The 12,134-nt window shown below is 51.8% G+C and overlaps 1 protein-coding gene across 1 annotated transcript in view; it reads right to left on the bottom strand.

Moving 5' to 3' along the window:
• Positions 1-4,618: 4,618 nt before the first annotated feature.
• Positions 4,619-12,134, bottom strand: part of LOC113812294 (uncharacterized) — an 11,780-nt gene continuing 4,264 nt past the window's right edge. Inside the window, exon 3 of the mRNA XM_070117541.1 lies at positions 4,619-7,359. Coding sequence (XP_069973642.1) covers positions 4,755-7,359 — 2,605 coding nt within the window. The 3' untranslated portion in view covers positions 4,619-4,754. The remainder of the gene's footprint in view (positions 7,360-12,134) is intronic.

Here is a 12,134-nt window from a genome sequence, read left to right as displayed (position 1 = left end):
CCCTACTAACCAGATCCCATATTCAGCTACGGTGGGTCAAAAATATCTTTACACAGTTTAATAAAAGTGTAAAGTTCTTGTTTTCGGTTCAAGAAGGGGATATAAGCCTACTTCAAACGAGTGTCTATTTATAATATCAATGATTGTATGTATGCTTAATGTTTTTGTTTGTTTCTAAATGAAAAACATTTGGTATAAAAGGGACACAAACATTCACTGATATTAGCAGTTTTGGTAACAGGTGTTTTGTGAAAAGCTCTTCTAATTTTGTTCCCAGTGTCCCTCCCCCCCTCCCCCACCCCCTTCATTTCCCTCCCCACCCTTCCCTTCCTCCCCCTCTCCCCACTCCCACTCCCCTCCCAACGTATATATATTCCCTTCACCGTATTTTTTTTTTTTTTTTTTTTTTGGGGGGGGGGGGGATTTTACGATTCTTTTTATATTTACGAGCTTGCTATTCCTCTCCCCTTCTCCCTTCTCTCTTCCTCCCTTCTCCCTTCCTCCCTATCTCCCCCCCCCCATCCCCACCTCTTCCAAAAACACTTACCTATTCAGCTTCCCTTTCCCCCCACCCCCACCCCCACCCCCCTCATTCCCCACCCTACCCCCACGGTCCCTTTAATTAAACTCCCATTTTTATCTCTCGTGTTTACGGTCGATAATGGCGGCTCTTGTGTTTGTGTTTAGGTCGGATTCGCGTTCAGTGTCCTTTGTGGAGGGAAGGAACAGCCGGGGATCGTCTCTCTGGCTCTCCTTGGGGTGGCTTCTGGCGACGAAGACATGACGTGGGTGGGGCTTGGTGAAGGGGGGCGGGATTTTGGTTTAGTCTGCCTGTGTGTGGGCGTGTGTGTGTGTTTGAGCGTGTGTGTGTGTGTGTGTGTGTGTGTATTTTTTTTTCTTTCTTTTTTTTTTTTTTTTTCTTTTTTTTCAATAAATCTAGTTTGTGCATTGTGGGTTTGTCTACCATAGTATCAACACAGTAGAGTGTTTTTTTTCCCATTTATATATATATATATATATATATATATATATATATATATATATATATATATATATATGTATATATATAAATGTGTTTATGTGTGATCGTCTACAACATTGTTTTTTTTTTCTCTATATATAAACTTTTTCATCATATTTTCCCTTGAAACAATATTTGACATTCTTTAGCGTTTTTGTTTTTCAGTAGAATAATATTGTCCCATTTTTTTCAATAAAGAAAATCCATTGCTCTTTAGATCATACTAGACCACCTCGAGGTATAACCAAAAAAAACAAGAAAAATCACATTTCCAGAACAAAGAAACCAAAAAACACAGAGGGACCAAAAAAAAAAAAAATCCAAGGAAAAAACACAAGAAACAAACACACACCATTTTTTTCATCTCCTTTTTTATTAGCAAATATAAAATGTACAAACACTCTACATTTCTCACAACTCTCGTGTAGTTTGGGTCCCCGAAGCCGAGACACCCCGTTGAGCGCACTCTGTCCCGGCGAGGCGCTCGACGAAGCCCTCGGGCCGGCGGGGGGAATTTTGCGAGCACGCTTGTTCCGGCCTTGAGGTGTGTTTGGAGGGGGAGAGGGTGGGGTTGAGAGGGGGAGGGGATGGGTGGATAGGGGGAAGGGAGGGGTGGGGGTGATGGGGGGAGGGGTGATTGGGATAGGGGGGAGGGGATGGGGAGAAGGGGAAGGGGGGGAGGAAAGGGGTGGGGGTGATTGGGGGAAGGGGTGAAAGGGGAGGGGGATGGGGGTGATAGGGGGAGGGGGGAGGGTTGGGGTGGGGGGATAGGGGGATGGGTGAGGGTTGGGGGAAGGGGGAAGGGGATGGGTTGGGGTGAAAGGGGGAGGCGGAGGGAGAGCGTGGGGGAGAGGGGGTAAGGGTGAAAGGGGAGACCGTGGGGGTGATAGGGATAGGGGGAGGGGAGGGTTGGGGGTGAAAGGGGGAGGGGAAGGGGAGAGGGTTAGGGGTGATAGAGGGAGGGGGAAGGGAGAGGGTTGGGGTGATAGGGTGAGGGGGGAGGGGAGAGGGTGGTGGTGAAAGGGAGGGGGGATGGGAGAGGGTGGGGGTGAAAGGGGGAGAGGGTTGGGGGTGATTGGGGGAAGGGGATGGGTGGTGGTGATAGGGGGAGGGGTGGGGGTGATGGGGGAAGGGGAGAGGGGTGGAGTTGGAGGGGTAGGGGGTAGGGGTTGGAGGGGATAGGGGAGAGGGTGGGGGTGATTGGGGGAGGGGATGGGTGGGGGTGATAGGGGAAGGGATGAGGTTGGGTGGTCCTGGCTAGAGGAGGGAGGGGGTTTGAGGGGTCTTGGTTAGCAAGAGGGAGGAGGGACAAGAGGGAGTGTTGGGGTTGAGTGTGTGTTCTGAGGGTAAAGGGGGATGGGGAGGGGGTTATACGGGGGACTAGGGATTTTAGTTGAAGGGAGGGGAGGGGGAAGGGGGGTTGGAGCGAGGAGAGGGGGGTAGGGGTTGGTTTACGGTTGTCAGTTGGGATTTTCGGGAGAAGGGCGAGGGGGGGATAAGTGTTCGGGGGAGGGGGGGGTGTTCGAGTCGGGATTAGTGTTTTGTCTTTGTTTGTGTGTTTGTTTGTGGACGTGTGTTTTTGCGTTTATAGAAGGAAGGATAGGTAAGTGTCTGTCTCTATGTATATACGGGCGTACAAACATGTATATGTGTGTGTATGTGCGTGTATGTGTGTATGTGCGTGTGTGTATGTGCGTGTATGTATGTATGTGTGTATGCACTATGATACACACTGCAATGCATACATATACATTGGAAATTTATACAAAAAATGGTACACATAAAGAACATCAGCTTCAGTGTGATGTCTCCATTTCGTATCAGAATGACAACAATATGCAAATGTGGAACAGAATGTGTTAGCGGACACGTGTGCTTTTCAAACCGTGATTATTAAAAAAAAAAAAAAAAAAGGATTATGAATAAAGTAACAGTTGGACATATTTTGTGTGTGCGCACCTGTTTGTGTGTGTTTGTGTGTGTATGTGTGTGTGTGTTTGTGTGCGTGTATGTGTGTGTGTGTTTGTGTGTGTGTGTGTCTTTGTGTGTGTGTGTGTGTCTCTGTGTGTGTGTGTGTGTGCGTGTGTGTGTTTGTGTGTGTGTGTGTGTGTGTGTGTGTGTGTGTATGTGTGTGTGTGTGTGTGTGTGTCTGTGTGTCTCCTCTTGTATGTGTGTCTACGTGTCTTTGTGTACGTGCGCGTGGTCTTTCCGTGTGTGCGTGTGTGTGTGTGTGTGTAGACATTTCAAGGTCGGAACAATAACAATACTCTTGAAACACAGATGTAACGGAAGACTTAAAACCTCAAATCCATTCGGAACAGTGCATGACCCGGAAGCCAGTCACCGATCCAACCACACTCCTTTATCCACGTCGCTTATCCGGTCCAGCAAATAATCCGTAATATCCTTATTCACTTTCTTTCTCTCTCTCTCGTTCAGTCACTACACGATCCCGAGTTCGTCCTTTCTCAGCCAGTTTGGTATCTTTCAGCAGCGTCTCTCTCTCTTTCTAAAACTCTTTCAGGCCAGTGCATGACGTCAGATTCAGCGGTCCTACGGCTTGCCACTTTCTTCTCTCCACAAGCCGTGCCTGACTGTCTTATTGTCTTCCCGAGCCATGCATGACTATTACATCAGTCCTTCTAGTCATGTATAACTGTCATGTCAACCTTAAGAGCCGTTTATGACTGTCATATATGCTTTCCTGGCTATGCATGACTGTCATATTAGCTTCCCTAGCCATGCATGACTATTACATGTCTTTCTAGCCATGCATGACTGTCATATTAGCTTCCTTAGCCATGTATGACTGTTATATCAAACTTTCCAGCCGTGCATGACTGTCATATCAGCCTTAAAAGCCATAAATGACCGTCATATTAACTTCCCTAGTCATGCATGACTGTCGATCAGTCCCCGCAGCCCGGACATAGAATCTGAGATCCTTCGTCCTGCGTCTTACTCCCCTGCATCCTACAGACGAGGGGGAGGGGTCTTATATCAGCGAATATATTGCAGACATTGCAGTACCTCGTCTTGTCTCCATTTCTTCTTCACCCTCCCTTCTTCCCCCTCCCCCTCCCCTCCCCCACCCCCACTCCGCGTCACCACACTGGCCGAGTCAACTAGGACAACTGAGTAACAATGATCCATATTCATCTCTGAAAACTATAACGAATGTATACATATTTACATTTATAAGATAAGAACTGTTTCGACTTTTCACGTCAGCGTGTGGGTCGAAACCCCCCTTTCTTTCGCGTCTTTTCGACTCTTTGGGGAAAATTTTAGATATATTGTTTTATTGTTTTAATGATTTGGGTTTTTAGAGTATTTGTTATTTATCATTATTAGTCTTTGTTCATTTTTCTTCTTCTTTTACAGTCCCCGACGTAGCGATAATCTCTGAGAACGTGAACCCGCGAGGTCGGCCTCGAAGCGCGACGCCTCCGGTGGCGTTCCTCGTCCTCGCCTCCAGGTCCTCCTCCCGCTCCTGCAGTCGCCTCGCTCGGCCTCGGGACAGCCACACCATTCCTTCAGCTCGTGTGTAAATATGTACGTATGCCTAACTAGCTGGCACAGTGCTACGCGATAGGCGGGCCCCGGTGCCGGGTACCTGGCGGGCGGGTACCTGGCAGCGGGTGCCAGGCGGGAGGCTCGGAGCCAGCAGGAGCCGAGCCTACACCGTGGTCTCGTAGTCCACGCAGACGACATCGCCGGCCGGGGCGCGGTGTCACCACGACTCCTTCTCCAGCGGCAGCAGGAGGTCGTGCGTCGCGCTCTTCACGCTGTGGCTGTTGTTCTCCACCACCTCCGCCGCGTCGGCCTTCCCGGCCAGCGTGCGGCGCCGGTGCAGCACCACCGCCACTAGCAGCGCCACCAGCGACGTCAGGAGGATGATGCCCGCGGCCAGGTACACCCAGGGCAGCGCGGCGAGGAAGCCGCAGGCGCCGGCGCCCTCGTCCATGCCGGAGGGGCAGTGGGCGTCGCCGTCGCACCACAGCTCCTTCGGCAGACACGCCTGGATCTCCGGGCAGCGGTGCGGGCACAGGTCGGCGCCCGCCGGCGACAGCGGCGCCGTCTGCAGGGGCCGCCACACGCCCACCCACGTCACCATGTAGCGCCCCGTCGAGTTCCCCACGTACTCCACCAGCAGGTCCCGCGTCTCCTGCTGCGTCTGGCTGTGCTGCCGCCGGCTCTGCTGCGACGCGCTCTTGTTGTGCCACGAGAAGGACTCCTCCAGTAGCTCCTCCGGGTGCCTCCAGCCGTTGCTGAAGACGTGCGTGAACTCCTGGCGCTGCCCCGGGCACACGGACGCGATGGGCGTCAGCCCGCCCGCCGAGTACACGTTGATGCGCGCCGCCACGCCGCAGTTGCTCTCGGAGGCGACGTGGCCGTGGAGGCGCAGGAACAGGAAGGAGCCGTCCGTGGCCGTGACGAGGCGCGGCAGGCCGGAGCAGTGGTCGCTGGGCCAGCCGCCCACCGTGAAGTTCCCGTGGCGCCCCGACAGGCGCCGCGCCGACTCGTCGCACTGGGCGGCGCGCAGCGTCGGGCCGGCGTCCAGCATGGAGTACTCGCCCTCGAAGAAGAAGTCGGTGTAGTCGTGCGCCGCCGTCATGGCCGGCACGCTGAACACCAGGTCCAGGCGGCTGGTGTAGGACACCAGGTGGAAGGGCGCGCTGTGCGACGTGTTGCAGAGGCAGGCGCGCGTGAGCGGCACGCCCGTCCACGGCTCCTCGCGCACCCAGATGGCGGGCGCGCCGCGCTCGCCGCCGTGCGAGCACTCGAAGCGCTGCGACGCCTGGCGGTAGAAGGTGCTGCAGGCGGAGCCCATGCGCGAGCGGAGGATGCGCAGGGCGATGCGCTGGTGCTTCGCCGCCTTGAACGTGTACACGCACTGCAGGCGCCGCGTGCCGCCGCGCCCGAACAGGAACACGTCTCGCGGCGACGCGAAGAGCCGGTCGGGGCGCAGCGTGAAGGTGCGGTCGCAGGGGCCGCCCCCGGGGGTCGGGTCGCCCCACTGCCGCTTGTCCACGAACTCGTAGCGCGCCAGGAACTCCACGTGGGCGGGGGCGGTGCCGGCGGCGTAGCGCAGCGTCAGCGTCAGCGCCGGCGAGCGGGACACGTAGCTCTCTGCGGGCGAGCAGGGCGCCGAGTGCGGCCCCGGCGCGTGCACGCCGCTGCACACGCGCGGCAGCTTCTCCGGGCGACAGAACCTGCCGAGGACGGAGGGCGCCGCCGTGGTGTTGTCCGCGTCGCCGGCGGGCTTCTTCTCGAGCGAGAGGGCGTCGGGCTCCTCGCCGGCGGCGTCGCCGTCGTAGATGGTGAGCGTGTTGGAGCACTTGGCGGGCGGCGGCATCTCGGCGTGGAGGGCGTGGCGGTAGTGCACGAAGTAGAGCCACACGACCTCGGAGGAGGCCGCCAGCAGCCTCCAGGAGCAGGTGGTGTTGGGCAGCAGCGAGTGCGCCGGCGCCTGCAGGTAGCCGCTGCGCTGGCCGCGGCTGCTGACCATGTAGTGGCACCCGGCGCCGCGCCGCACGTACGCCGTCGACTCGCGGTCCACGAACTCGACCTCGACGTCGAGCTCGAAGCCGAAGATGCGGCGCCGCGGGGAGTCCTGGAACGGGAAGTCGAAGGGCGACGCCTGGAACACCAGCAGCATGTCGGGGCCGCTGGAGGTGATGCCGGAGAGCGGGGCGCCGCCCTTGCAGATGGTCGCCAGCACGGGCGTGCGGGTCGTGCTGCCGTCGAAGGCGATGAGGTAGTCGTGCAGCACGTGGCACGCCGACCCCACGCGCATGCGCCGCTCGCGCGAGAGGTGCGGCGCGTTGCGGTCCTTGATGTAGATGAGGTGCGGGTTGCGCTGGAACACGCGGATGAGCGCCAGCTTGCCGTCGGGCACGCGCGTCTGCCGGATGTGGTAGTAGCAGGTGAGGTTGCGCGGGTACAGGCCGGGGTAGTTGGGGCTCTGCACCTTGCAGTTCTTCTTGTCGCAGTTCTCGAAGTACTTGTCGCAGAAGGAGTTGGTGACGTCCTCGCCGCGGTAGCTGGGGTTGTAGGGCACGCCGTAGCGCAGCACGGCCTTCTCCTTCTTGAAGAAGCGGTACGTGACCTTCAGCAGCACCGCGTCCTGCGGCGAGAAGGAGCCGGGGTTGGCGGGGCCGCTCTCCTCGATGCGGTTGAACACCCGCAGCATGAGCGTCACGGCCGACGTCTCCGAGTAGTACACGTTGTGGCCCCAGGCGGCGCCGCACCAGTAGCCGGCGTTGAGCGGCCGACTCAGCTCCTCGATCTGCATGTAGCCGTCGGGGCAGCCGGCCGTGGTGTGCGACACGAACCTGGAAAGACGGAGGGCGTCAGTCTGCATCACGAAACGAACGCAGCAACCATCAATTTCCACTAAGAAAACGGATGGCGCCGAGAATACGAATCATCTAAAAGTTAAGACCATCTAAAGATTCATCCGAGGTGAGCCGAACGACGCATCCAAAAAACACACCCAGACGCACACACACAAACCAACAACAACAACAACGAAGAGAAAACAACATAAACCCCTACCACCAGAACACCCCCTCCCCCTTCCCCCCTTCCCCCCTTCCCCCTCCCCCCTTCCCCCCTTCCCCCACCCCCACAAACGTCGCCGAAGGAGCTAAATCTTGATCAAGACGCGACAAAATCGTCCTGCGGGTAAAAGCGCCCCCGCCCGCTGCCCCATAAAGGACCGCCCTCCCAGCAGAGCATCATATAACTTAATATCACATAATGCACAACTCGTCATAAAAACCTCTCGGAGCGTTAACAAAGAGGACATGATGCTGGGAAATGTTTACGCCCGGGAGATGGAAGGAGGGGACAGAGAGAGAAAGAGAGGATGAGAGAAGGAGATGGAAGGAGGGGAGAGGGAGAGAGAGGAAGCGAGAAGGAGATGGAAGGAGGGGAGAGAGAGAGAGAGGAAAAGAGAAGGAGATGGAAGGAGGGGAAGAGAGAAGATGGAAGGAGGGGGGAGAGAGAGAGAGGAAGAGAGAAGGCGGGGAGAGAGGGAGAGAGAAGAAGGAAATGGGAGAGTATAGAGAGAAGAGAGGGAGAGAGAGAATACGAAAATGGGAGGGGATAGAGAGAAAGAGAGAGAAGAAGGAAATGGGAGGGGATAGAAAGAAGGAGAGAGGGAGAGAGAGAATGCGAAAATGGGAAGGGATAGAGAGAAAGAGAGAGAAGAAGGAAATGGGAGGGGATAGAAAGAAGGAGAGAGGGAGAGAGAGAATGCGAAAATGGTAGGGGATAGAGAGAAAGAGAGAGAGAAGAAAAATAGTAGGGGATAGAGAGAAGGGAAGAAAGAGAGAGGGAGATAGAGAAGGAAATGGGAGAGTCAGAGCGAGAGAGAGAGAGAAAGAGAGAGATGGATGTCCCAGTAAGACGTTTCACACACTCTGACTCACACATACGCATTTTTATGCCTGAACGTGGGAGACAATATCCCATTTTCTTTCGTTTTTAGTTACATTATTCGTTACTTGTGATATGGTTATCCATCTTTGTGAGCCTTTTCTCTCTCTCTCTCTCTTTCTGTCTTTCTTTCTTTCTTTCTCTCTCTCTCTCTCTCTCTCTCTCTCTCTCTCTCTCTCTCTCTTTCTCTTTTCTTCTCTCTATTTCTCTGTCTCTGTCTCTGCCTCTCTCTCTCTATCTCTCTCTCTCTCTCTCTCTCTCTCTCTCTCTCTCTCTCTCTCTCTCTCTCTCTCTCTCTCTCTCTCTCTCTCTCTCTCTGTCTATGTCTCTCTCTCTCTCTCTCTCTCTCTCTCTCTCTCTCTCTCTCTCTCTCTCTCTCTCTCTCTCTCTCTCTCTCTCTCTCTCTCTATCTATCTATCTCTCTCCCTCTCTCTCTCTCTCTCTCTCTCTCTCTCTCTCTCTCTCTCTCTCTCTCTCTCTCTCTCTCTCTCTCTCTCTCTCTCTCTCTGAATCTCTCTCTCTCTCTCTTTCTCTCAGGCCTGCCGTAGCCCGCACTGTGGCTGACCTTATGTACAAAGGCCACGACACTTCCTTTTCTGGTAAAGCCCCTTCCGCACCCCCTTCTTCTCCCCTCTTCCTTTCCCCTCGCTCCCTCCCCGCACCCCTTCCCCTCGCCCTCCACCTACTTTTGCTCCTGTTTCTCATATCTCTCCTCCTCTTCCCCCTGATCCGTTCGCCGTCTGTTTCCCCTCTTCCCTTTACTCTTTCCCCTCTTTTTTTTTTCTCTCTCCTGCCCTCCCTCTCTTCGCCCCTTCTCCTCCTCTCACCCTCCATCCTTCCCTCCCCTCTCCTCCTCCATCCCTCTTCCTCCCTCCTCTCTCTTCCTCCCTCCCTCTTTCCCACCCCTCCTCCATCCCTCCGTCCCTCCCTCTTTCCCCTTCCTCTCCCCTCCCTCTTTCCCCTCCTCTCACCTCCTCCCTCCCTCTTTCCCCTTCCTCTCCCTTCCTTCCTCCCTCTTTTAGCCCCTTCTCCTCCCCTCCCCCACCCCTCCTTTCCCATCCCTCCCTGTCCCCTTCCCATCCTCTCCCCCCATCCCTCCTCCCTCCCTCTTTCCCCTCCTCTCCCCTCTTCCCCCTCCTCCCTCCCTCTTTCCCCTCCGCTCCCTTCCTCACTCCCTCTTTTCCACCCCTCCTCCATCCATCCGTCCCTCCTCTTTCCCCTTCCCCTCCCCTCACCACCCCTGCTCCCTCCCTCTTTCCCCTCCCCCCACTCCTCCATCCCTCCCTCCCTCTTTCCCCTCCCCCCACTCCTCCTTCCCTCCCTCCCTCTTTCCACTCCTCCTCCCTCCTTCCCCTCTCCTTCCCCTCTCCCCTCTGCCCCCTACCGGCCGTGTGGAGGCGTGAAGTAACCTTTTTCTCTCGTGAATTTCGGGCTTTTGATCCTGGTTATTTTGGGCTGCGGTTTGGTCTTGTTTATGGGCTTACCTGTGTACTCATGCGGGTGGGAATAGATGCTGGGGATGCACAAATATGTATAGAAATTTATATATATATATATATATATATATATATATATATATATATATATATATATATATATATATATATATATATGTATATATATATATATATATATATATATATATATATATATATATATATATGTATATATATATATATATATATATATATATATATATATATATATATATATATATATATATATATATATACATATACATATATATATATACATATACATGCACATATATTTACACACACACACACACACACACACACACACACACACACACACACACACACACACACACACACACACACACACACACACACACACACACACACACACGTACACACATACACACATACACACACACACACACACACACACACACTCACTCACTCACAATCACACACATATATGTGTACTGTGTGTGAGTGTGTGTGCATATACAAGAGAAAGAGAGAGAGAGACAAAGAGACAGAGAGAGAGAGAGAGAGGTAGAGACAGAGAGAGAGAGAGGCAGAGACAGAGAGAGAGAAAAAGCCAGAGACACAGACAGAGAGAAAGAGACAGAGACATACAGAGAGAAAGAGACAGAGACAGAGAGACACCCGAGAGGCGAGCGAGGACAGAGAGAGAGAGAGAAAGCTAGAGACAGACAGACAGAGAAAGAGACAGACAGAGACAGAGACAGAGACAGACAGACACACGCGAGGCGAGCGAGGCGAGAGGGGCGGCCCACGAGCCGAGGAGGACACAAAGGCGGGCGTGAGGAGAGGCAAGGAAGTGGCGAGGCTGTAATGAGCAAGACAAAGGTCATGTTGCAGCCGTGTCATAATGCAGTCTTCAAACACTTGGCTTGTTTTCTTTTGTTTGGGTTGTTGTTGTTGTTTTATGCACGCTTTGTTGGGGCGTTGGGGCGGGTATGTTCATGTATGGCGCTTTTTTTTTTTTTTTTTTTGGAATTGCAAAATGGTTTTGTCATGCTTGGGGATTTTTTTTTTTTTTTTGAATTTTGGTTTTTGTTCTTTTCTGGTGTATTTTTTTTAGATCGTATTTTTTTTATTTTGTTTTACATGATTTTTTATATATTGTTGATTCTTTGTAGTGTATTTTTATATTATGGTACTTTTGTGATTTTTTTTTCTTTTTTCTCTTTACTTTGTTTTGTTTTGTTTTTCTGTTTTAGGGAAAATATTTATACGATGTATGAAAGTCAACAAATCGCCTGTTTTTTTTTGTGTGTGTGTTTTTTTGTTTTGTTTTTTAGCACATATGGTTACCAACCCGTGTCCGCAATTCATGTACGTACATGATAATTTACACGTACATCTAAAAAAAAAAAAAAAAAATCCTGTACGTTTGTTATTAAGGTCATTGTATAATATTTGACTTCGTAATATTTCGTGTCTCATCAGTCATCAAAACCCCTATTGATTTTACATCTATTAATCTTCTATCAATCATTCTGTCATTAATCGACCCTAATCCATCACACACGAAGAATATTACTTCCATGGGCAAACATACACAACAATAACAGCAACAAAAACAACAATTAAAAAAGAATGAAAAACAACAAAGACGTAAATAAGAAATTGGAAAAACAAGAAAACGTAAATAAGAATTTAGAAAAACAAGAAAAACGTAAATAAGAATTTAGAAAAACAAGAAAAACGTGAATAAGGATTTAGAAAAACAGAAACAACAGGAAAACAACACTTCAAAAGCAACAACAAAAATCAGACTATAGCTACCACTACCCTGTAACATAGTCACAACTACATCTACAACTACAACTAACTACAACTACACCTACAACGACCACAACCACAGCCAGAACTACAACTACAACTTCAACTACAACCACAACCACAACTACAATCACAACCACAACTACAATTACAACCACAACTACAACCATTACCACAACTACAATTACAACCACAACTACAACTACAACCACAACTACAACAACCAAACTACATCCACATACCCTACAACTGCAACCACAACAACAACTACAACCACAACCACAACCAAACTACACTCACAACCACAACAACCACAACCACACCTACAACTACAACAACAACCACAACCACAAACCCAACAACCACAACTACATCCACAACCACTACAA

The sequence above is a fragment of the Penaeus vannamei genome, chromosome 40 (assembly GCF_042767895.1).
Source record: "Penaeus vannamei isolate JL-2024 chromosome 40, ASM4276789v1, whole genome shotgun sequence".
Classification (NCBI taxonomy): Eukaryota; Metazoa; Arthropoda; class Malacostraca; order Decapoda; family Penaeidae; genus Penaeus; species Penaeus vannamei.
This window is presented reverse-complemented; position numbering and strand designations above follow the sequence as displayed.